This window comes from Culex quinquefasciatus, chromosome 1 (assembly GCF_015732765.1).
Source record: "Culex quinquefasciatus strain JHB chromosome 1, VPISU_Cqui_1.0_pri_paternal, whole genome shotgun sequence".
Lineage (NCBI taxonomy): Eukaryota > Metazoa > Arthropoda > Insecta > Diptera > Culicidae > Culex > Culex quinquefasciatus.
The window spans coordinates 71,994,340-72,020,225 of NC_051861.1; the positions used below are offsets into that span (position 1 = coordinate 71,994,340).

General features: G+C 39.6%; 3 protein-coding genes across 4 annotated transcripts in view; 1 reads left to right on the plus strand and 2 right to left on the minus strand.

Annotated features, from left to right (window-relative positions):
- Nucleotides 1–17,513, plus strand: part of LOC6034486 — a 40,650-nt gene extending 23,137 nt beyond the window's left edge. The window contains 10 exon segments of the mRNA XM_038249498.1: nt 3,608–3,731; nt 5,072–5,201; nt 7,228–7,662; nt 7,665–8,933; nt 8,936–9,388; nt 9,391–10,253; nt 10,313–10,418; nt 10,727–11,041; nt 14,729–15,071; nt 15,281–17,513. Of these exon segments, the coding sequence (XP_038105426.1) occupies nt 3,608–3,731; nt 5,072–5,201; nt 7,228–7,662; nt 7,665–8,933; nt 8,936–9,388; nt 9,391–10,253; nt 10,313–10,418; nt 10,727–11,041; nt 14,729–15,071; nt 15,281–15,698 (4,456 nt within the window). The 3' untranslated portion in view covers nt 15,699–17,513.
- On the minus strand, nt 5,220–7,054 carry LOC119765510. The gene is made up of 5 exons (XM_038249499.1): nt 6,439–7,054; nt 6,179–6,382; nt 5,940–6,116; nt 5,672–5,789; nt 5,220–5,614 (listed from the first exon to the last, which is right to left on the minus strand). Exons 1-5 carry the CDS (start codon nt 7,037–7,039, stop codon nt 5,266–5,268), a joined length of 1,449 nt encoding a protein of 482 aa, XP_038105427.1. The 5' UTR covers nt 7,040–7,054; the 3' UTR covers nt 5,220–5,265.
- Nucleotides 17,514–23,016: 5,503 nt separating the features above from the next.
- LOC6034489 lies at nt 23,017–25,215 on the minus strand. 2 transcript variants are annotated; one of them, XR_005276812.1, is made up of 5 exons: nt 24,305–25,215; nt 24,044–24,247; nt 23,809–23,977; nt 23,552–23,669; nt 23,017–23,494 (listed from the first exon to the last, which is right to left on the minus strand). XR_005276812.1 is itself a non-coding variant. In XM_038249660.1 (5 exons), exons 1-5 carry the CDS (start codon nt 24,900–24,902, stop codon nt 23,152–23,154), a joined length of 1,428 nt encoding a protein of 475 aa, XP_038105588.1. In that variant the 5' UTR covers nt 24,903–25,210; the 3' UTR covers nt 23,017–23,151. The 2 variants fall into 2 exon arrangements, 1 of the variants encoding a protein (XP_038105588.1); XM_038249660.1 differs by having other exon boundaries at nt 23,813–23,977; nt 24,305–25,210.
- Between the last annotated feature and the right edge of the window lie 671 nt (nt 25,216–25,886).

The following is a 25,886-nucleotide window of genomic DNA, read 5'->3' on the forward strand; positions in this document are numbered from 1 at the left end:
ATTTTAACCCTTGCTATTTCACTAATAAAAGTAGCGCTTTTTAAACAAAAAACTTCATTTCAAGACTAGCTCTGAGCAGCAAAACTCTGCCTCCAAATCACTAGCATGCCCAGATCCTCAAGGAAGGTGGGGCAACAATATGAGCGTTTTAGAAATTTCATCGTTTATGGACACCCCCTTGTCAATTTCTGAGGATGGTGGGGCAACTGCCCCATGTTGCCCCACCCTGTGCACGCTAGTGCTCCAAATTGCCTGTTCCCTGATTGTGGGATGTTATTTTGTCTTATGGAACACCTGAATTTAACTGATATTTTCACAAACAAAGTTATCAGACCATTCATAAAACATAACTAAGCTAGAGTTTCGTTGGTTTCAGTGCGAGAAGTCATTATTTTGTAAATAATATGTACTCATGGAGAGAACCAAAATTTGTTTACATTCGCAAGAAAAAAGTGTTCCGAATTTGTGGATTTCAAAGTTTTTCTTCAACAACTTGATATAAAAGTAAAAAAATGCAGTTGTTCGATACATCAATCGAAAGATCACAACAAAAGCATTCACATGAAGATAAAAGCAAATCATTATGTTCAACTGTTGATTTTCCATGATTTTTTGAATATCGGCCGATCTGTAAACCGTTCCGAATAAGTGGGATGACTGTACGCAGTTGCAATTGACGTTCATCATATTTTCAGGATATGACCAGTTTATACTTCACTTGCGTCGAAAGTCAAGGTTATAAATCATTGAATGTTTGTTTTACAAGCCTTAAACTATACAGAATCCATCACAACATCTGTTTCAAAATTAAATCAAGTTTTAAAATTTTCCCACTGGTATACCAGGGCGGAAAATGTGTCACATACTTTTTTTACATACTGTATATTCGATCAAATTATTCACGATTTCATTTCATTCGTGAAAAGTAACTGACCTTACCTCTAGTGTCGTCATCTGGGGTGAAAAGGGACACATGGGGCGAATTGCAACAGGCTCTAAAAACTCTATTTAGACTGTAGTCCCAAAGCGTCCCAGGTATTAAATAAAAAATATGTAACATGGCTCAAATTCTAAAGTAAAATACATCTAAAATTGTATGCATTATTACAGACAGATAAAAAATCAATAATAAATCAATTTGAATGAATTATTTTGCAATTTAACAGGCCACGACTCATCATAATTTGTCCTCGAAAACGGAATTCATTCCGTCCAAGATCCATTGACAAAGGTCATACCCCCGGCAGGTCGAGGAAACAACAATTTGCGCTGCAGTTGCAACTAATGGTGCAAGAAGCATGCAGGAAGAAGATGATGATGATACTTCAAACCCGATGATATATTACTCTCCGTGCCATGCACTTTCATTTGGGAACAATGTCTTTCACCGCAGGATGACATGTACCCCCTCCCTGCTCCCTTTTCGGAATGTAATGATGGTTCTTTGCGAGTTTTACTCACTCCCTGATGGTCTCCCTGATCCGGGTGAGACGAGAAAATTATGGTAATTAATCAAAACCTGTTAGACAGGACGAGAGTTTTGCGCACCAAAAGGATGGGTTGAAGGATGCAGCAACGTCTTGCGAATCGTTTTCCTTTTTTTTTATTGCTTATTTTGGTGCACAAACACTGTAAGTGCCTTTTGGTGCACTTTATTTGAAGTTGATGGTTGTGCTGAGGAGGTGCAGGTGGCTGCATTTAATGGCTGTTTGGTTGAAACTGCTCGACGAGTACTCAATTACTTTGTTTAATGTCGGTTTTATACGTCAGCAATCAAAGGAAATTGGGGTAATCTGGACAAGTTACCATGTTTTTTTTAAGTTGAAAAATTCTCTGTAGTTTTGCTGATCGAAAATGTTAAGTTCTTTCATACAAATTCCAATTCTGATAGGCACTCGTATTGAACGTATAACGTCTAGAATGTATTGAAAGTATTGCAAAAATAATAAATATTAGCTTGTTCTTGATTAATAAAAAAAATTTAATGTTTGATTCTAATTTTGTGTTTCGAAAAAAAAAAAACTTAATTTCTAAAGAACTGCTCAGTAAATTTTTTCATCCTCAACAGCGTGTGATTTTTAAAAATATCAATCTGATTCGGTACTTCTACAAACAACAGCAACAACGAAACGCGTTCCAGCCTCTTGATCTTTGCTCGAAAAGGGCAACTCAAGCTGGAAACTGGTTTTCAACACGTCCTTCGGCTCCCCGCCTGGCGTGGTTCGCATTGCTGCAACCTACCTTGAAACGTGCGTTTTACTTGCGTGGAGAGTGTGAGAAAGTTTCTTGTCTTTTTTTCGAGTGTGATTTTGTTGCTGTTTCTGTTTTGGAAACGAATGCCACTCACGTATTGCATAAATTTTCTTTTGGCACCCATTTTTGGGGTGATAATGACAAATTTCTTGTTTTGATCGTTTATGTAATTTTTTTTTTCAATTTAGCTGAACTCATGGATTTGATGAATTATTCAACTTTTTAAAAATGCATGCAATCTTTTTTTGCAGAGCTCTGGTTTTATTACAATTTTTTATAAATATCATCAATATTATTTTAGCTTCGAAAGGATTGAAGAAAAAAAATTAGACTACCTTTAAGATCAAATTTGGGCAACAATAAAACAACTTCCCCGTTTGCCTAACCCTTTTTCTAAAACGCTATAAAGTATAATTATAACAATTTGTTTTTTTTTGTATTATAAAATCGGTTAAAAACAAAACGCAGAGTTTATGCAGAAAATAAGAAACCACTTAATCCCAAACTTCTACTCGTCTTCCTCGTTGAACCGGTCAGTCGAAAGGAACCGCCACTTTGTAATCAATACACACTAATTGCCGTCGTCTGGTCTGCTAACATTGGAAAGGAATTGAAGCAAAAAAAAAAAAAGTCAAATTATCCACTCGTTCATGCGTAATGTTGTTTACGAAAGGATAGAGCGGAATTCTTGTTGGCCAATTTTCGGCCAACGAATTTGCACTAAAAACAGACATTCCGCCGAGGCCTCGTTCTTATATCTTGATGGATTCAAGGGCGTTTGATTGGTTGCTGGAAAGAAGATTGGAGGGGATAATTTGTGTAATTCGCTACTGCTAAGAGGTACCGTGGATTGGGGTTATTTTGTATTTCTTTCACGAAATCTTAAGTTTTACGAAGTATTGTGTCTTGTTTACCAGTTGTATAGCAAGAGGTTTACTAATAGGAGTGATGAACTGCTAACTGGGATGATTAGGGACTTATAGGGTGAATAGAGACCACGGGACAATTATGCGTAGAAACACAAAAATACGGTCAAAAAATTTCAATCGCGTTTTTCTTAGTTGCACCTTTTTGAACATCGGACAATTATGCGTAGAACGGTGTAGTAAATGAAAATCCATTTCGGACCTGTTTCCACAGGTCCATGGGTTGTTTGGAAAGGTATTTAGAGGCATTTTTTTCCGATACAGCTCTAGTTCGAAGTTCCATGGCTTGTTATTTATTTTTTTTGCCCCTCTTCCCGACTTTTGCCAAGGTTGAGGGACATAAACTAGAAAAAAAATATTTGCAACTGCCTAACTGTTTCTTCAAATGTTAAACAAATTACAATCTTTGTTCTCACTTTCTTCTGCAGTCCTTCCGGTGCGCCGCTCCGAAATTTCAACCAGGTGAAGGAATACCTCCTGAGTGGTGGCACTTGCAAGTGTGGTCTTCCATGTCCCTTTCGTCCGGAGGCGTTTTTCGAGTTTGACTCACAGGTAAGTTACGCTGACCACGTCATGAAAGATTTTGAAGTGATTCATTGTTGCAATGTTGTATTTTCTATAATTAAATGCAAGTCTGGAATTATCTGAATTATTTTCAGTGAAAATTGCATAAAAATCTAGTATTTTAAACATTTTAAAACAAATAGAAAAACTTAGTACAATTTTGTTGTTTATGCTTAATAATTGCACAATTTTCACAATAATAAATTAAGCCCATAAAACGTTTGCCTGAGTTCACCCTAATAACTTGGTGGCAGCCTACCAAAGGCTATATAATTGATTTTTAACTACACCTCAGCAGGTGATTGAGTAGTTTTAGCCATACAATTTGCTCACTCTTGATTGCCTCCTTATTTGACTGCTCGCTGCGTCTGCGACGGACTGTTGGGATTGCGAGCTGCTAAACTGGTGCAGTATTGCCTCACTGAATTTGTGCATAATGCTATAGCGTGGTGTAGGTACCTTTGGTTCAAAGGAGCTGTAATAACCCCATCGAACATCGCACGTCGACGAGGGGTGCACTTTTACGAAGTGCAAACTACACTTGGTTGCTTTATAAATGATAAATGTCCCCATGTACTGTAAATTGATAAAATCAATATTTTTCATCATAACCTGCAGGATTTTTTTTGTAAAGATTCGTTCACATGATTTGAAAATTAATCATTTTTAATTTTAAGGTTTATTGTCACTCTTCTTCGTAAAAATAGTTATCAAATTTGCAACTTTTTTCGATTTAAATATAAAATTTTACTCTATTTCATGCAACTGAGTGCATCACCAGTAATTTCCACAGGAAGAGTTCCTGAATTTCCGATCCCTGCGATTCTTGGTTGATGGCTTGGCTGGTGTTTGCTTAATTTGCGTGCAGAACGCCGCGTTTCCAAAAGGTTTCCTGAATGGGCACGACGAGGAAGGGTAGTTAATTGTTTTCGGACCCATTTTTATAGGGGGGGTGTGGCGTTCGAAACCTGCATGCTTTTATTTCGGCAGGCCGTGTTTGCTTTATTGCTTGTATGGAGCAGTGGTGAAGGGTGAGAATTGAATGGAAGTGTTGTCGAGAGAAGTTTGCGATCGCGTGTTGCGACAAAGTGCGTTTCCACTTAATGAGTTTGCATTTTTTTTATTTGTGCAACAAGGGAGTCTTCATTTTTTAATATTATAGGTATTACAGCGACTACAGCTAGGCAATACTTACTAAAAACTTTAAATGAAATAGATTAAAAAATCAAACTGAAGAATGACTGTAAAAATGCTTGAAAAAAAAAAATGAAAGTATCGGTGCGTTTTGCAAATTTCCCTTCATATATTGATATAAATCCATTTTTTAGGTTCCTAATGCGTCTTTGGATAGCAACTTACCTCACAACTTCTGTCTGCATCACACTGGATACATGGAAAAAGTGGAAATAGTGCGTAGAGGGAAGAAAGTTATAGAGTCCGATGGGAGTTCGTCAAAAGGTGAGTTTTTGATGATTATTGCAAATAAGTTCATTTATTTTTCCAATTCGTCACAAAGTTAGACCTACAACTTTCCCCACACAATGCCCTCAATCCAATCGAGTTTCTCGGCGACGCTCTCCGCGGTTTGATCGTAACATCCACCAAACCCTCTGGTGGTCATTCCGACAACTCGTGGTAGCGTTTCGTTATCCCTTTTTAGCACCACGGCGTCTCCAGGGGCCGAACTCATGATCATGGAAGAAACATGGTAGCAACGGTTGATATTGACCAGCTTTATCGGTTTCGTTGGGGTGTATTCTGCCCGAAAGTACATCTCAGTGGTTTGACTATACGCGTGCTTAATTTGTACTTCGAACTGCACTGGAGTGTCTTCCTCTGTCCAAAGGCAGTTTATAACCTGGTTGAATTGGCTGTAAGAAGAATGAGGTTGGATAAATATATATTTTTAACTAAGAACTTTCGTTTACCGAGGGTTACGCGGTAGCTTTATGAGTGCTAGTCCTTCTGGTGCAGATGGATTTATGTAAAATTCGAATTTGCTGAATAGATCTGCGTGTAATAACCCATATTGAATTTGAATATTTGCTGAAAACATAATTGATCTGTAAGTGAACTCTAACGAATTCGGTAAACAAAAATCAAAGTGCAAACATAATCACAATGAAAATGTAAAACCAGCCTTGGATCGATTCGAGCTGATGTTAGATGACTAGATAAATTAAAAAAAAACCTTACTTGTAACGTATTTACACCGCGCCATTGTTAGCAAAAACTGCTCACTGATCAAGGTCGCATAGCATGACGGCTTGAAATAGTTCATTTGATCGTCCAGAAGCAGCACTGATGGTATCCACATTGTTGATGCTCCTACTCTTTCTTTGCTTGTAGCAGCTGCGCTGTACTCTTGACATTCTTAAAAATAAATTTTAAATTGTGAGGAATTTAAATTTCGATCATAGCATTAAGATCCATACTTTGTTCACTAACGCTCGGTCTTAGATGGCGATTAATTACCGTGTCTATCCAGACTGCATACGACTTAAGACTGATTCCACCAGCAAAGGAAATATTGCCTCGTGATGAGCCAGTTGTATACAGTCCAACTCCTACGATAAACAATGTATCGTTTGCTCTTCTCATCAATGCCATACCTGCCGTTCTGTGGTACGTCTGGGAAGCTATAAATTCATTTGACGGGATTGGTTATTTTTTAAAATGTTAATCACAGCTTTACCTTCAAATTCACCGGCACAAACAGAATTTTCAAAATTTTCGCTGAATATCAAACTATTAATCATGTTACAGTTGGCAGTCGTTAGTGTGGTAAGATCTATTAAATCTAGTTCTGATTCTGGGTCTACATGACTTTTGTCTAACGTCAAGCTCTCAGGATGGTTCTCAAGTTTAGAAGAATCGAAACAGATTGGTGAAATGTATCTGTTGAACGCGAGAGGTCGATCTAGCTTCAACAAAACGACGTCATCATCCAAACGCTCTACGTTGAACTTCTTGGGGTGGTACACCCTTGCGATCGATCTGCTGATAGCCACATTGTTGACGGATTGGATCTGGAGCATCGGCAACGGAACCGGATCGCCGTTCAAATCATGCAAACAGTGAGCGGCCGTGATAACGAATCGATCGTTCAGAATGGCCCCACTGCACTGCAGCGGATTGAACTGGTCCTGTTGGCCATCGTAGACGATCGAGACCTGCCAGCTTCGATAGTTTGAGCCATGCTGGGAATTTTGTGGAGAGTCACATGATGTTCCGAATGCACTGTGAATTAAGATGGCGATTGCGAAAAATTTCAATATAAATGAAACGCTCGACATGATCGCTCGTTATCAACTGAGCTTGTGCGATCATTACGTTCTCATAAACTGTGAATTTTGGCTCTGGCGGAGTTTCATGTAGGGATGCTCTATCAGTTGATTTTAGTTTTCTTTGTTATCAAATCTTATTATTTTTAACGGATTTGTTTATTATAATAATATTTTTAATATTTATTTTTCTATTACAGATGTACTGTCGTTGTCTGAAGGGGCTACTAACTTCACGCACCATGCGACTCATGACATGAGATTACCGGTTCCCGCCAAAACCAAGCTAATCGCAAACGACGGAACAAATTCTTCCAATACACCATCTAGTGTGTTAAACCACGGACCGTCTGCCGTACCACACCAGGTTCTACTCCAGTCGGACAAAGAAATATCCAGTATTCCACTGTCGAAGACGCCACCATGGCGAAAAAACAATCCCTCATCGGCTTCCAAACCAAATCCGTCAGCGGTTCCAGTTGTGCTGGCCCCGCGACAAATGCATTCGTCTTCAGTGTTAGTGCCAGGCAAAACATCCGTACAAAGTGTTAATCAAAACGAGCAGATAGTCAAAAATAGTAGAATAATTAACGAGCCTCTGGCTCCAAGTGATTGGCCGACGGAGGAGGGGGAAGTAAACAAAGTGAAAAGTACAACCAAAAACGGCCCAACTTTAAGGACGATCCGACAGGTTACCTGAACCAGCAGACAGCCATTCTACACAGTTCGATATCCACCTTGCACAGTCCGGACGGATCGTCTTCGTCACAGGAGGGAGCAACCCACCTCAAAACTGTCGTCGGTTACGATTCTGGAGAACCCGAGACGTCGCAAACGGATCGTGGCAGCGGTGATGACAGCACATCGACGACCTCGACGACGCTTGGTGGTCAAACGGTAACGCATATAGCAAATGGCATGGTCCAGGTGCAACAGAACTGTGATATTAGTCATATGAAACTACAGCAGCAAATGCAGTTCCAGCAGCAGCTTCAACGTCAAAGCCAGTTGGTTCGACAACATCACGAGCAGCTTCAGCTTTTGCAACAGCAGCAAAGTAGTGAGAGTGCGTCGAAAAATGTTAATGTGAGATTTGTGACAACCGCGCAGGAATCTCCAGTACCGTGTAACAACGTCACATTTACAACTAGCCGAACTCCGGATGTTACCTCTACTTCTCCGAGCACGCCCGATCTTAAAGGACCCGTGCAGGGAGGAGCGGTTTCGACCAGCAATCGAAGCCCGATGCTCCAGGGTAACCTTATAATGGCACGAGCAGAATCTCCAGAAACCTTTACCAATCGGAATCTTGTTCAGAGTCCAGTCGACATCGGGATGCCCAAGAACCAAAGTATTAGTAACAATAGTAATGCTGCTTACGGTGGAAATGCACCGGTTCCTCGTCATATAATTGCGGCTAAACCTTTATCTGGTTTGAGTTCTGTTGAAAACAAAATGATCAAGAGTACTTCTATCAGAGAAAATGATACAGGAGTGGAAACTTCAACTGGAGCTGTTTTGAAAACGGAAAAGGTGTTGATACATAATTCCGGTTCTTCAACTGTTGTTGGCTTTAACCAGCAGGGACAAATGATCACTCAACAGCAGCCACAACAGCATCAGCAGCATCAGCAAGTCCTCATGACGTCGAATGGACAGATCATCTTGATGTCCGCACAGCCGAACAAAAATCCCAACACAATCGTGATGGGCGGCAATTCAAATAATCCTGGTGGCGGTGGAGGAGCATCAATTTCGCCTAATGTGATTATCCCTCAACAGTCTATGATGGGCGTAAATACTTCGCAATATATAAGCACGGGCTCGTCTGGTAATACGGTTTCGACTGTGACCACAAATGCAGGCTCGAATAGCAGTGGAATTATGCACAACATCACGCAACATCACCCCAGCAGTCAAACATTATTCATCACTCGCAATCAAATGCAAATTCCAGCTTCTTGATCAACCCGCAAAACAATATGCAACCGACTGTGATATTGAATAATGGCAACGTTATTCAGTCCGGAGGGCAGCAAATTTTGACGGCGGCCAACGGTTCCCAAATGATACACTCTGGAAACGTGCTGACGACGGCAGCGGCTTCAGGACCGAAAATGATTTCTGGCAATGGAAACGCTGGCATAATTACCAATCAGTCCAACATCAATCAATTACTCAGCCTTCCGCCGAACAGCATTGTCATACAACAGCCTAATTACAATTCCATGCCAGAGGGTGGTGGCCATATAGTAAATCAGGTTATCAACCAAGACGGAACTACGACTTCGTACATCCAGCAGCAGCAGCAGCAAAACCCGCAGCGGCAAATTCTGATATCCACCGACGCAAAACGTAAGGCTAAAAGCGAAAAAGCACCGGTTCCACAAATCCAATGCTATCACCACAGCAGCAACCACAACCACAGCAAACCTCAACGGTAACGCAACAAACGCTTCAGCAGATCGGTCAGTCCGGAACCATGCTCCAGCTTACCCCACCGTTTCCAACGCAAAGTTTTCAGCTGAGTCAGGGAATCTCCGGTCTCACGATAGTTCCGAACAAGAATTCGCAACCACCGCAGCAGCAGCAACAGCAAATTCTTCTTCAAAATGGACAGATCATCACCCAGCCGTACAACATAATCAGTCAACAGGTTCTTCTTCCCGCCGGCCTAATGATGGCACCGGACGCCACAACTCTAGTCCAAATTCAGAACGTAGGGGCACCATGTGGCACAATAATCAACACTCCACAGGGCATGATGATCCGCGCCCAAAGTCCACATCAACAGAAAAGCTTTCTCTCGCCCGGCTCTGGTCAGCAGTTTATAATGAACAGCAGTGGTCAGATCAGTCCGATGGGAGCGCAAATGTACGGAGGGCCGGTCAACATCGTTGTTCCGCAGCAGCAGGCTGGTACTGCGTCCTTCGTCCAGCAGGGCACGGGCATCATCCAGCAATCGCAACCCTCGCACATGATCCATCATCAAGCGGGTGGCAGCAGTGCCAGTTTGAACACCAGCACGGACAGTAGCAGTACGGCCAGCGAGAGTCCCTCCTTGCCCACCACTCCCCAGCCGGCGCCAATCGTGCAGCAAAAGAGCCTAACATCGTCCTACCTGTCGGGAACGGCATCGCCGCCGGATACGACCACCCACAGCCCAAATAGTCCGGAGTGTGCGTCGAGCGAGAAGAGTGGTGGAAGTGCGGACAGCATGAGCATGGTTGGTGTCTTTTTAAGTTGAGTTTCTTGAAGTTTTACTCACTAACGGTTATGTTTTAGGCTATGGTGCAGTGTGTATCGAGTTCGGAACCTGATTTTGTACCCCCAAGTATGGCAGAAGGAGCTCAGTCTCCTTCGGAGGCGACAGAGATGTTTGAGCAAGGAGGTAAGTTAAGAGAGTGGTATTATTTGAGCTTGGTTTTCTGTAAACCGTTTACGGCAAACATCACAATTTCACAAATAAAAAATCACGCAATTCAAATTTCTGTCTGACATTTACACACCAACTTTTTATATAGTTCGGCGGCAATAGAAACAAATATTGCTTTACAATAACTAAAAATTCATGTTTTGTTAATGACATTGTGTTAAAAAGGAAACAAAACGAAGACATGTGATTTGAAGATCAAATAAATCAAACTAGACCAGATTTCCTCTACAAATGTTCTAAATTTGCGATCCTTTTTGTTTAAGGTTTATCATATCAGCGAATCGCTTACAAATCCTCAGAACCCAAAATCAGACGCATCCAAACACCCACCCATCAGCCACAATCGTTTACAGTTCGTAGCACCGGTTCAATGCACGAAAGCAGCCAGCACTCGGGAAATACTATCATTAGCACGAGCTTGCCGTCACCCCAGATTAACCAGCACCAGCAGCAGCAATTTCAAAACCATATCTTACGCCATCAGCAAAACCACCAGCAGCAGCAGCAGCAGCAGATTGTCACAATGTCCCAGGCCGGTAGCCCCTCGACGTCCGGTGGCGTCCAACCCGATTCTCACGGTAAGAACTGCACTGTTGCCTAGAACTGTACATGAAGTGCTCAACTAAATCTGGGTTGTTTTGATGCCCACGTGTGCTGTGAGGTGGTTGGTTTTATTTTTTCTTTGCACAGTTTTTAACTCTTTCCGTTATCGCATCATCCCACTTGCTTTCTACTTTATCCTATCTTTTTCACCATCACTCATAAAAACTTCTTAAATTTACACATATTGCTGCAGTAGTTTTTACGTAATAACTCAAAATACGACGACTTGTTGTTCAATTGTAAACCCTAACCCATTTTCATTTCTTGCTGCGTATTGCTGAAGGAGGTCAGCAGCAACCACAGCATCCGTTACCCCAGCAGCAGACCCATGGTATCTTTCAATTGATGAGGTTAGCAGATAAAATAAAGAAGCAATGCGCTTACCAACAGATATACGATACTTCAATAACTCCTTAGTGTCATGTCTGTTAGTTTTTGTTAAATTGCTCGCAGTGCATCTTTACTCAATAATCTAAACATAGGAAGTGCGCTTTGATATTGGCTTAATTGATGTTGCTTATTTATGTGTAATAAGTCTGTAAATGTTTCTTTTACTTCCTAGTTTTCTACATAAATTAAAAATTCACGGCTCATTTGAGTTCAGTCTAGATCTTATCAAAATTAAACTTTAAGTCAGTTTGCCACTTTTTGTTTGTATATTCCCTGAGAAACTAATTTTGAATGTCTCTTCAATAAAGATGAATATCAATGACCAAATTTATACAAACTTTTGAAGATAGTGGAAGAGGGGAAACAAAAACATGATACAATTATCTAATAATATTTGTGCATTTTTTCCACTGAATTTGAATCGTATCTAGAATTGGTCCAAATGGGCAAAATATTGAGCTTAGCTCTATTAGAACTTTTTTATTTACTATGTTCAGAAATATTAATAGCTTGTCAGTTGAGAGAAAATACTCAAAAATTTGATCGTCTTAGGAATTTTAAACAGTGTTCCTCTTATATTCTTCCAAGGACATAAGGCAATTTTTCATCGCATTACTTTTAAATCTTTAATATCCACTCGGACCCTTCGACACAGTTTTAAGGAATTGAATTTCCTATAGGTATCAGTTTTCCTCTCTATATTCTTACCAATTTTTACATACCAACTTCAACGCTCACTGAGTGAGGATCCCACAGGCTGCACATATTGCGCAGTAACTGCCTAATACTGATAAAGACTGTAGCTGTGTGGACAACGAACCACTACCCTACTTTGAGGTTGCTTGTGGACGTTCGGATAGAAAGCCATATTAGTCTAGTAATCCGATCATAATATTTACCTTTATTGACCTAAGAGGTGGTGTAGGCATCCATTTGCCCATGGCAAAACCACTCCGCCAATTATGTCAAAAAAAGGTTAAAACAGTCGACTTTCTGGTTGTCGATCTTCTCGATCTCAACATTGCTCCATCTATTGATAAATTTTTCAGTTCCTTTAAACTGCGTACTTACTTCGATTCTGTTATAAATACCATATTTTCCCTTGCTTGAAGGATCTCTTCCTCGGCGATCCCTTGTATTCTTTTCGCTTTAAAAATCTCTTCTGATTGTCAATAGTTTGACTTTCTCATTGTTTGCATAGAAATTTTTCTTTGCAAAACTAAGCTTTGAAGGATGTTTGTTTTTGTTTGTTGGACGTTGCCATGATTTTCCCCCATATTTTCCATCAAGTCTTCGTTTCTAGAGTAAATTTTCAAAACGACCTATGATTCATGGGATTCCTATGCAGATACAGTAGTTGTTCGGTAACTGGGCTGAGAACGTAGCCCAGTCACCGAATGTTGCTCGTTAACTGGTCTGAACAAAAAATAACGAGGGGACCACCGATGCATAATATTTTCCAGATAAAATTTCAAAATAAAAGTTACTCAAATTTATTTACAATGCTCACTTTTCATATATTTTTTTATTGTAACTTTTATTGTAAACAAAAGTTTGAAAACAGTTTTTTTATTTATTGAAAATGGTTTTTGCATCCATTAACCCCTCGGTCATTTTGGTTTGTTTTGGTTTTTTGACGTTTGTCTGCTTTTTAACTGGGCTACGGCCCAGTTATCGAGCGCCCAGTTAAAAAGCAGCCCAGTTACCGAACAACTACTGTATAGGACCTTTTGTTTTACGTTCTGTAGAGTCAGGAACCGGCCATCGGAGATAGTCGATCCGATGTGGATGGTAAAATACGCAATTGCACTACACACACGGGTATGAATCTTCAAGCAATTTCAATATGGCGACTTGTATCAGAAGAAAGGGAGGCATTTTCGCTAGTTCTCACTGTTCTGTGTTCTGCGTGCACGTCCGTAAACATCGATCTCACACATACATACAAAGCGCCACCAAGAGGCAAAGGTGATTACGAATATTTTGGCACTTTCGTGAAAAATATGCGGTTTTGCAAAAACAAATAACAAAACCAACTTTTAAGTGCAGTTCGACTGTCAAACTGGTAATTCGTTGCTGATTTGTTCGAAAATGTGTTAAAAATAATAAGTTTGGACGGACATTTCTGTTGTCAACTTCTGGTTCCTTGGATTGGCCATGGACAATTTCACAGTGTAATAAACAGGGCAGCTACCACCACGTGGCGCCACTGTTTCAACGAGTTTCAATCCCGTGCTACACATTAAAACATGTCTTTATTTGACGATACTAAAACGTAGAATGAGAAGTCATACAAGAACGAGCTGGTCTACACCCTGTTGTTGTTTCTCAGCTGACAATGTCAAGCCTGACATCGCGGACCTGTCAGTACCAGCTGTCAGGGTCGAGTCGTAGGTAAAGCAGGTAAAGCAGTCTGGGTGGCTGCAATGTTGCCAGTCACAACATTTTGAAAATTTAATCTAGATTTTTACATCGTTCTACTTGATGATTCACTTCTTCGGTGTTTTTTTTGAATATTAATAACCGGATAGTCGACTGTATTATGATTGGATTACTAGAAGAATTTGTCGTTTTGTCAGTTTTATCCGTCTGTACGCCTATTATGTATCTTTTTTTTCTTATTTCACTAGACTGGAATTAGTATTAGTTGCATGCCTAAAAAGTATTTTTCTATTTTAATTTTAGTTCATTTTAGTTTGACAGAATAATTCTGGAGATTTTTTAAAGTTCCTATAAACAAAATTTTCTTTTTTTTTTGGTGTTTCCGGTCAATGGAATTACAAACCCAAAAAACATAATTAAAATTTTGTTTTTTTTTTTTATCTTAAAAAACCCCAGAATTGTATTCCCATTGTAGCATGATTTTGTATGCACTGTAATGTCCTATTTATTACAAAAAAAAAAAATCTAAAAAATTCAAAGGTAACGCTGATTTTATCAGTTCAGATCAGATTAAAATAGTATTACAGCAGTAAAAATACAGAAAATCAAACTAATGAAATTCATGTTTTGAAGCGGATTTGAAAAGTATTCACTGACATTTTTAACTCAAATGTTTTGAGTTGCTGCATTTGAACATTTCGCGTTGCAAAAACCGTGAACTCGCTTTATTCATATTAAACAAATCGAGGTGCTTGGTGACTAAACCGAAAAAAGGTAAAAGGAACTCTTTCGACCAAATGTGTGTTGTGGCATTAACTGTTTTAAGATAAATATAGTTTTGCTCTTAAATAAATTTAACAAAAAATATTCTATGTCACGTACCACCACAGCCCATTCAAATACAGGTCCAAACGAAAGTGCCCTCCTTTCTCCCACAAACTCCACCAGCAGCAACAGTAACGGCGTAACGGCCGAAACCTCCTTCGTGAAGTCCGTCGTCAACGTCGGCGATCTGGTGTGGGGAGCCGTCCGGGGCTTTCCGGCGTGGCCGGGGAAGGTGGTTGAACCGCCCCCGGACGATGAGCACCGTCGCCGCCGCCAGATTCCGGTCGACTGCGTGTGGGTTCGCTGGTTCGGAGGCCGCCCGAACGCGGAGGTTGTCGCCGTGAACGGGCTGAAGACGTTGTCCGAGGGACTCGAGGCCCACCACCGGGCTCAGAAGGATGCGAGAAAGTGAGATAAGCTAGATGCTAAGGGTAGTTGATAAGATCTATTAGGGCCAGGACATTACAGTTTCATTGTAGTTGTTGTCTATTCTGCATTCGTTTGCTATTAGAAATTGAGCATAAACCTATCCAATGTATTTTGTAGCATGTCATTGTGTAATGAATAGCGAATAGAACTCCATGTGCACGAATTGATAAATTTTTATCTTCTCCCAGGGGACGAAAGCTGAACTCACAACTGGAGCGAGCGATTCAAGAAGCGATGATGGAGCTGGACCGATCTTCCGAAACCTCATCCCCGTTGCCTGCGCAGGCAGCAGTCAACTCGACGAGTTCCGCCGTGATCAAGACGAAAACGATCACAATTAAGGCCTCTCCTACGAGCAGCACCAGCACCATATCCATACCACACCCCATCAGCAATAGCAGCAGCAGCAGTCAGCAATTGATTACTACCCCGCCCAACAACAACAACAACGGCAACAATAAAACAGTAAAACCTCGTGGGCCTAAATCAAAACTTGTTAAAATAGCTCCGGCGCCGCCGGTCAACGCCACGGAACCGATGCTAGGCAGTGGGTCGTCAAACAGTAGCAACGTTACTCTGGAAACCAATAGGGTAAAGTTGAAATGAAACGCGGCCGAGGAGGATAGTCTAAGGCCCAAGCAGTTTCTTTTGCTGTTTCCGTAAAGTCTATCCTTCTGTCGATACACAGGCAGCCATTTTACACAATAGGAGAGCAAATCTGTGAGATTTCGAACGTAGACTTTTAATGTGATGAATGTATGTTCTTCAGGTTTTCTGTGAACTAAGCAGTCACTTTACCCTTCGATTGGCTATGCAAATTTGATTCTTAATTAGTGTTTTCACTAAAAAATTCAAATAATTTTTATTCACAATTAAATTTTTACTACCCATTGGAGTTGATAAAATATTACGTTCAGAGATTTTCGGGATTTCAGACTCATTTCTGAGTAGGTTCGATTTGACAAAAACTGAGGGATTTTGAACGTGCGTGTAGAAATACCAGAAACCCAAAATTGAGTCCCTGCAATCAGGAAAGTCTACATGTCTCTGCAATCGGGGTAATCATTTTTGACAAGTATTTCGAGGCACTCACCTACAGATATCATGTCTCTTGTAGATGTTTCGAAATCGTTTCGATTTGACGACTCAGATGATTCGATTGACAATGAGAGAGTGATGAGTGCTCATTGAACCGCTTGATTTTCACAATATGGTAAAATGATCAGAATTGTGTAGAGACTTATTAAGACGAATCAATAATTTAAAATAGTTTATTCGATCATGAAACAGAATATTTTCAATGTCCTCTTAAATCAAAGAAAAAATGTATATCCAAAACCAGTAAGTGAATCTCAAAGAAGTGCTCACAACAGGAGCTTTTATATTGGACACAAAAATCAGTATATATACAATCAAAATAAATCCAACAGATAGATACAAACAGTGAAACCCACACACCCACATCCAGCAGACAATAAACCAGCAGAAGCAAACCTCTTCTTCATGGCAGAGAGTTTTAAAACGAAGCATTTGCTATCGAATGTACTCAACCATTTTACTACAACAATGATGAACCGATATTGATGTTTTACGCCCAGCAACACATATAGAGCAAATTTAAAACAATGTAACAAGCTATTTATGAATGTTTTGCGCTAAGCCGCATACATGTTTCACTTAACGAAAATTAAGCCCCCAAAAAGGGTTTATCAATAAAGTATTGGACCGATCGAATCGCAGAGGTGTTTGAGTGAGCGTTTCGAGTGGATTGGAAAGCGTAAATCAATTCTTGTTACACATTTTAGTATTATTTTCGGTAAAATTGTTCAAGCTCTAACAATAATGCAAACATAAATCCATAAGAAGCAACTGCATCGGAGAATTGTTGATCGATTTGTAGAGTTAATTTATGATTTGTGTCTAGGTTCGTTAAACTATTGCTAACAAATGGAAACATCACAACCGAAAATCTTAACTATCTGATGTGAATGTCATGTTTTAGTATAAGTGTTGCGCGGACGGATTCGAAGCAGAATATAAAAAAATACGCTGGTTTGGGCTGTTTGAAAATAAGAACTGTTTTTGTCTTAAATTATTGATCTAGGAACTGTAAGGTAGTTTTGTGCACTCCCAACACGTCTATGTATATTAAAATTGTAAATTTTCACCTTAGGTTCCGACAAGTTTTTGTTTGTTTTAGTTGTGTTTGTTATTTAGCTATTATGCATCGTCGGCTCGAAACTAGAAAGTGATTATAACAACCATATATAGAGGACTGTGGTCTATTTAATTTTGTTTTCGTATTTCCTAAGTATCCCCATGTGTACAAAGTCGAAATTATTTATTGTGTTTTTTGAAGGATTGTCCCAGTTAGGTTTATTAACGAGTTGTTGAAAATAAAGTATGTGATTAATAATTTTATTCGTTGTTTAATTTAATCAGTAACAAATCAACCATATCTGCACCTGGCTGTTCGGAGATTCAGTTTCTTCAGTTTATTTTGAGAGCAATTAATCGATATATCTGTCACAACAAAGAATAATCGTCGAGGCACGACGTCGTGTGAATTATTGTAATAGAATATGAAATGGTGTTTAAGTGTTCAAAGTCAACTTACTGTAAAAGGCTTTCTAGTCAGAAAATTACCAACACATTAAAAGTATGTTTACATGACAGCTGGACGTTTGTTTGCATCAGGTTTCCTATCTTTTTCTAGCATTTTTTTGCCAGGCGACTTCTAGCTGGTTTTTTTGACTGACCGCCCGATATGTCAGCTAACATACTTCGCAGGGCTGTGACAGCTCGAGCTCGATCCCCCGTAAAAAATTTGACAGTTCTCGACCTGACGAAACACCCTACGAAATCGGGTAATTTTTTTTTCAACCAACCAGTTGCCGATTTAGTCAGGATGCGACAGGAGTAAGATTTTTAGTTGCCCTACAAATAGACCGACTAAATTGGGTTGAGTCCAGCCATGTCAGATATACAGATAAATCTGTATTTTACAGATTTTTCTATCCCAAAAATCACAAAAATCTGTTTATACAGATATTTTTAAAATGATTTAATTTTAAAATTTCAACAATTTAGTATTCAATTACTTTTGCTTTAATATGATTTATTCAATTCAATTATATAAACCTTAAATCTGTTGTTAAAAGTCTGAAAAAATCTGCTATGGCATCGAATTTGACATGATGCAGATAAAATACAGATTTATTTTGAAGAAAATACAGATCTCCCATAAAATAATCTGGCATCGTTGGTTGAGTCAGATTTTCTTTTTTTCACAGACTAAATAGGTAAAAAATTGTTTTTTTTATAACCGATTCGTCGGCCGATTTCGACAACCGATTTTCCACCAGACGCTTATGTAAAGATTACACAGAAGTCTGTTGCCCGGTTGGCCGATTCGTTGGCCAACGAATCGGCCGAAACCACCCGACTAGACCCGACTAAGTTATGCGAATTGTCGGATTTTTTTTACGGGGCCATTGTTTGCATCAGGACACTGTGACGAGGAGTTCATCATTTTTGGGTTAAATTATATTTTTTTCACTGGGCCTAAAAAGCCTTATATAATCGTTGATCGAAAGGCACGCTTACGTCGTCTGGGTAACCGTGGTGCTAAATTGGGTACTAAAGCCCTATGTCAATTTTTATGTACAACGGTAAAAAACACGATTAAAAACCATTTCTGTTCACTTTTTTTCATTTTAATGCAATTTTTTTTTGACAAGACAACATTTTTTGGATGGATCAACTATGGTCCCCTTGGAACGAGCTGTCAAGTAGGAGCTTTTCTGTCAAGAAGGACCGCGAGGTTAATTTTTCAAAATTGATTTAAACATCCATTTTAAACTCTTTGTTGTCGTTCAAAGGGTCATTGTACTCAGAAAAATAAGCTTTATCGCTGTAAACAATAATATCAGCAATCTAAGCTTCATTTTAGGACCCAATTAAATGTATAGAGTTATCTAAGCCCGCTCTCACGCACATTAGCACGCCATTTGTTTTGCTGGCTGGTACAAAATTTAACCTCAATCTTTTTCGTGTACGTACACGCAATACATGCGCGCGTAGATAACACTACTCGACAAAACAAAACTTGTGTCAACGGATTCACGATATCTCATCCGTTCCTGAGAGAAAAGGCATCCCCGAATCCGATGCAATCGACAGAATTTGATTTTATGTCCACGCGGACTGACGAAAAGTTGGTACATTTTTTAACATAAAAAATCGAACAATTTAAAAAAAAACCATGCGTCTCCTCCCAATTATATGAGCCATCTACAAGAATATGGAAGCGCCTGGTGCATAGCCATTTCCTTTAAGCACAACGGAAACAACCAATACAAATGTATAAAAAAGTTGTCAAGTTCTCGGGGGGTCCACAGCTAGCATTTTTGTACGATTATAAAAATAAATATTAAAAGTTTAAAATTAATTTATTTAAAAAATATTTTTGATTTATTTGTTTACTAAAATTTTATGTATCTCAAAGGTCTATGGGTACTTCGGGATGTCCATGGTCATCCAAGGACTCCTGGAGTTAAGATCTACGAGTCTACCGCCGTAACAAGCAAGAGGTCGTCGGATTTTGACCCCGGATCATGTGCGTATAGCATCAGTGCATATGGTAGACTACTATATGAATGTGTTGGAATGTTCATGGTCATCCAAGGACTCCCTGGAGTTAAGATCTACGAGTCTACCGCCGTAACAAGCAAGAGGTCGTCGGATTTTGACCCCGGATCATGTGCGTATAGCATCAGTGCATATGGTAGACTACTATATGAATGTGTTGGGATGTTCATGGTCATCCAAGGACTCCCTGGAGTTAAGATCTACGAGAATAGTTATAACTATTCAATATTGAAATAATAGAGTAATCTAAGCCCGATCTCACGCACACTAGCTTACCATTTGTTTTTGCTGGCGACCACAAATTTTAACCTAAAAATCCATCGTGTACGTTTTTATTTTATCCAACTCACCCGAAAAAAATAACAATTCCGTGATGATTGAAGGCGATGCTGAGGATTCAACAGTCTCATGCGGTGTCAACAGGTATATAGTGAATAGCTGTGTGCTTGATCAGTCTGCAACTTCAACTATCGGACTAACATTCCTCTTTTTTTGTTGAAGCGCAGGCTTCTTGGGAGGGCGCTGGTATTGACTAATAAAGTAGGGATCTTCAGAGGTTAAACATTGAACGATGGTTGGCTACCACTGATCATTAAGCTGATTTGTCAATAACGGAGTAGCAGCGCATTGGCAGTCAACCATGGTCATGATCATGTGTCACAACAAAGAAGAATCGTATTTAACATTCGAATGACATCGTAAAGTTGACTAAATAAAAAAAAACATTTCCAATTCACACTGATACTGTTAAATTGATATTTTTGGTATATTTTTTTTAAACATTCTATCGCACAAATTTAGCGGCTTTGTCAGACTGACATCTGGCAAATAAGTTCTTATGTATTCCCGCCAATTTTGTCCCCGCCATTACATGAGTTTTCACATTATCGACGAAACGTTTCAAAAAAGTCATCAAAATTATTAGTTTAATAATACGGCTCTGTTTTGACCCATACATTTTCGACAACTCATCAGCTTAACCCTTGCAGGCCTGAATAAAAAAAATCCAATTACGGGAAAACGACGTACGGCTTGAGGCTATACAAAAATTATAGGCTAGTTTTCATAATTTTGATTTTTGGGTCATATATGACCCATCAGGCCTAAAAGGGTTAAACATGTTTCAACTCACAAGGAAATTAGATATAATCGATGGATCATTCTAAGCCCGCACCAATTTTTTTTGCCGAAATTCAATAAGGGTTTACAGAATTTTTATTTACTGAAATTTCAGTAGACGATTTAGTAGGTAATTAAGATTTTATCGAATTCTCAGTTAACTGATATTTAAACCGGCTCCGTGGCCTAATGGTTGCGACTTCTGCCTCGAAAGCAGAAGATTTAGGGATCAAATACCGGCCGGTTTCCTTGAAATTTGGAATAAGGAATTGAACTTTGAATATGAACAAATCACCTTGAAGAATAAGGCGGGATTTGAACTCACACCTTGGGATTGATGGTCTGGGACGCTAACCAGCCGGCCATAATGGAGTTAATGCTCTAGAACTTAATTGATCCGTAGTGGCGAAATAATGTCACAAGGTATAACATATCAAACCATTATATAACTACTAACACCGTCTCAAAACAGCCCAGGGTCATTTCATATACTCATGAACTGGACGAGGAAGTCGTGGATTGCCTGGCCCCGAGTCAGCAGCATTCCCGATCTATGTCTGTACAATTTCAGAAGAAATTGTTAGTCAGATTTCTCTATTCGCTTCAAAGTTTCTTGAGATATATGATGGTTACTAAACGAACCGTCCCAGTTGAAATATACTGTAGGGTAGGGTAGTCATCAATGAGACACTTTTGGTTTACACCCCAGATTCAAACATTTATGAATAACTTTTCAAGTGAGTGTCCATAACCAAAACCACTATTATGGCTGACGTGTATCCAGTAGATACACCTTTCCCCTAAATATGAGCCTGATTGGTTGAAACTACGACTTGTGAGAGCCTTTTTATCATTGTTCCCCGTGTCTCATTGATGACTACTCTACCCTACATACATAAATATTAGGGTGGGTACGTTTTTCAAAAAGTTCTCCGATCAAGTTTTAGTATGGTTCCCCTTGTAGGGCATGCCCATAGGGACTTTCATGCCAAACATCAGCTCATTTGGTTGTAAACTGGCTGCGCGCATCAGGGTTAAAGTTTACATGGGAATTACTATGGGAAATTGGAACTTTTTGTTCAAACGCTCCTACAGGTCTGGGAAAATCACGCGCCAACTTCTGGTATGGTCAGGCCTATGGGGAATGGTCTGGAGAATACTTTTACCGAAGAGAGCATAAGGATTCGTTGTCCTTAGACCTGGCGCATCGGCAAACAATCCGATGTCTCCGGATTCAACGGTTTTCCTCAAAAGCATCAAATTTTCCTTAGCATGCTATGAAAGCTTGGTGAACACCGCGACGCCATATGTCAGACAGCTACCACGTGGTTGAAATATGTACAAATTTGCTATGCAAAGATTTTGAATTCGACTAAATAATATCAGGATTACTCGAAATGATCATTTTCTAGTCAAAAGAAGGTTTGCAATTAAATATTCCAGCCGTTTCTCACCAACGTGGTAGCTGTCTGACATATGGCGTCGCGGTGTTCACCAAGCTTTCATAGCATGCTAAGGAAAATTTGATGCTTTTTCAGGGAAAACCGTTGATTCCGGAGACATCGGATTGTTTGCCGATGCGCCAGGTCTAGGGACAACGAATCCATATGCTGTCTTCGGGAAAAGTGTTCTCCAGACCATTCCCCATAGGCCTGACCATACCAAAAGTTGGCGCGTGATTTTCCCAGACCTGTAGGAGCGTTTGAACAAAAAGTTCCAATTTCCCATAGTAATTCCCATGTAAACTTTAACCCTGATGCGCGCAGCCAGTTTACAACCAAATGAGCTGATATTTGGCATGAAAGTCCCTATGGGCATGCCCTACAAGGGGAACCATACTAAAACTTGATCCGAGAACTTTTTGAAAAATGTACCCACCCTAATAAATATACATACAATTATCAGTTAACTGATATTTGTTACTTTGACTGATGATTTACTTAAATTTCAGTAAAATAGTTGTCAAAATGACTGAAATTTCAGCAAAAGAAACGTCAAATTATTTTGTTGAAAAAACAGGTGGTTAGCATTGAGGCACTTGTTTTTAACATTTTTCTTTCTTGATTTCTAAAGCTCACAATACATAATTAAAAAAAAACACAACACATTTGAAAGAGGATTTTCTCTCGGCAGCATCGAAACAATAAGTCATAAGTGACATTTCATTTTAACAGATATGCAGTTACTGATTTTTCAGCAATGTTTTTGTTCATTACCGTGTTTTAGCAAAAGTGAATCGCATTCAGTTATTTTATTTTACTGAAATGGCAATTAAACATTTGCTGTGTAGCTACCCCCACACAATGCTTTCTATCCAGTCGATATTCTCCACGATGCTTTTCACAGATCGCTCGTAACAACTGCTAAAACCTTTGGTGCTCAACCCAATAATGCGTCTTATTGTTTCATTGCCTTTTTTAACCGCCACGACGTCCCCAGGTGCCGATTGGATCCTCATCGACTCGATAACGCTGCAATGTTTGATGTCCACCAGCTTGATGGGCTTCGTTGGGACGTATTCTGCCCGGAAGTAGTCCTCCATGTGGTAACCAATGGCGTGTTTGACTTGGGCTACGAATTTGACTGGAGTGTCTTCCTCAGTCCAGAGGCAGTTAATTAACTGGTTGAACTTGCTGTAGAGAAGGGTTATGACGATGGTTATTTACAAAAAAAAGATCTGTACTGTTTACCGGGGTTTGTCAGGAATTTGTACAAGTGCTATTCCATTTGGGTCAGATGGTATTGTGTAAAATTCAAATTCAGTGATTTTCTCCGTATCCCATACGTAATGTTGAATGAAAACTGATCCTGAAAAAAAATATTTTTAAAATCATGGGTTCAGTGAATTCGTATCGTTTCGATTTAATATTTAGTAGTGGGAAATGCACACCATTTCTTATGAAACCAATCGATTCGCTAGAAATTTGTTGTAGATTCAAATCGTTACTTGCTTGTTGCGGATTTACACTTTGCCGCCGTTAGCAAAAAGTGCTCGCTGATGAAGTTCGCAAAACAAAGCGGCTTGAAAATGTTGAAACTCTCGTCCAGAAGCACCACTGTCGGAATCCACATGGTTACTTCTTTCGTGGCTGCAACTGCGCTGTACTCTTGACATTCTTCAAAATAAAATGTGTATTGTGAGAAATTTATTGTTTGATAAAAGTGTTTTTCAAAATACATACTTTGTTCGCTAACGCTCAGTCTCAGGTGACGATTGATCGTCGTGTCTATCCAGACTGCATATGGCTCAAGATTGATTCCTCCAGCAAAGGAAATGTTGCCTTGTGATGAGCCAGTTGTATACAGTACAACTCCTCCGATATACAAGGTATCGTTTGCTCTGATCATCAGGGCCATACCTGCCTTTCTGTGGTACGTCTGGGAAGCTGTAAATTGACTTGAAACGGTTCATGATTTTTTGTGTATATTAGTCACAGCTTTACCATCGAATTCACCGACACAAAGCGAATTTCCAAAGGTTGCATCGAATATTTCACTGTTTATTACGTTACAATTGGCAGTCGGTAGTGTGCTGAAATCTACAACGTTCAGTTCTGATTCCGGCTCTAGATGACTTACGTCTAGAGCATAGATTTCAGGGCTCACAAGTTTAGTAGAATTGAAACAGATTGGCGAAACGTAGCTGTTGAACAAAAATGGTCGATCTAGCTTCAACAAAACGACGTCATCATCCAAACGCTCAACGTTGAACTTCTTGGGGTGGTACACCCTTGCGATCGATCTGCTGATGGCCAAATTGTTGACGGATTGGATCTGGAGCATCGGCAACGGAACCGGATCGCCGTTCAAATCATGCAAACAGTGAGCGGCCGTGATAACGAATCGATCGTTCAGAATGGTCCCACTGCACTGCAGCGGATTGAACTGGTCCTGTTGGCCATCGTAGACGATCGAGACCTGCCAGCTTCGATAGTTTGGGCCATGTTGAGACGTTTTTGGAGAACCGCATGGTGTTCCGAATGCACTATTAATAAGGAGGACTATTGCGAAAAACAGTAAAAAAGGTGAAACGCTCGACATGATCGCTCGTTATCAACTGAGTTTGTGTGATCTTTACGCTTGCATAAATTGCTCAGCTCTAGCTGAGTTCCATGTAGGGATGTTGGTTTTCTTTGCAATACATTCTAATCAATTTAATTTTTGTTTCAACTTTTATATGTAATAGTATGTACTAGCACCCTTATCTTTGCAGAACTTGATTTGTAATAGTGATTTTCTCCCATGACCCATGAAGAGTCTCTACCGTTCAATTTTCTTTCCGATTTTTTTTATTTCTCTATGTTACTTCTCTTGTTTTATGTTTTTCTTGTTTTATTTTTAGTATTTTAATTTGCATTTATCATGCTTAGTTTATTTTTGTTTTTGGTAGTATTTGGCCTATTTAATCACCTACTATAATTACATTTTGCCTATCTTATTTTTTTATTTTTACAGCCACTTTTTCAAATTTTTTGCATGTTTTTCACATTTTCTAGAATGGCATCATTATCATTTAAATTGTAATATATGCGTACAAGCATAGTCTGGGACACTACAAAAATTACTGCATACTTCTTCAAAGCCCGTCTCAAGGAGGGGTTGGGTTGTAGAGGGTTAACATATGACGGTTAATGTTAACATTTCATAGGGGACCATCCATCAACCACGTGGACACTTTTTTAGGGATCTGTTAACCCCCCACTCTCACGTGGACTTTTTTGTATGGATCGTGGACAATCGCCATACCCCCCCCCCACCATCAGTGTCCACGTGGTTTATGGATGGTCCCTAGGTCGCCTTCCCTAAAGTGTCATGATAAGGTCCAGCTTGTGACAATACACTACCTTCCCTTTCTTTGTCTTATATTTAAAGAAATTCTCTTGTTTCTTGAAAAAAAAAACCAAACACATTTTTCAACAAGTTTTCAACATTTACCATAAGAGGAATCGCACATCAGTTTCCATTGAACCGGATACAAAGCGGATAGTTGACGACAAACTAACTCATAAATCGAAACCCAGTGAC

Bases quoted from the DNA above. Each gene is read 5' to 3' on its own strand.
- LOC119765510 (XM_038249499.1), bottom strand. From the start codon at position 7,039: ATGTCGAGCGTTTCATTTATATTGAAATTTTTCGCAATCGCCATCTTA. The intron at 6,117-6,178 runs GTATGGATCTTA...TTTATTTTTAAG, and splicing joins ACCGAGCGTTAGTGAACAAA to AATGTCAAGAGTACAGCGCA. The intron at 5,615-5,671 runs GTAAACGAAAGT...TTCTTCTTACAG, and splicing joins AAGCTACCGCGTAACCCTCG to CCAATTCAACCAGGTTATAA.
- LOC6034489 (XM_038249660.1), bottom strand. From the start codon at position 24,902: ATGTCGAGCGTTTCACCTTTTTTACTGTTTTTCGCAATAGTCCTCCTT. The intron at 24,248-24,304 runs GTAAAGCTGTGA...GTCAATTTACAG, and splicing joins TTGTGTCGGTGAATTCGATG to CTTCCCAGACGTACCACAGA. The intron at 23,670-23,812 runs GCAAGTAACGAT...ATTTTTTTTCAG, and splicing joins AAAGTGTAAATCCGCAACAA to GATCAGTTTTCATTCAACAT.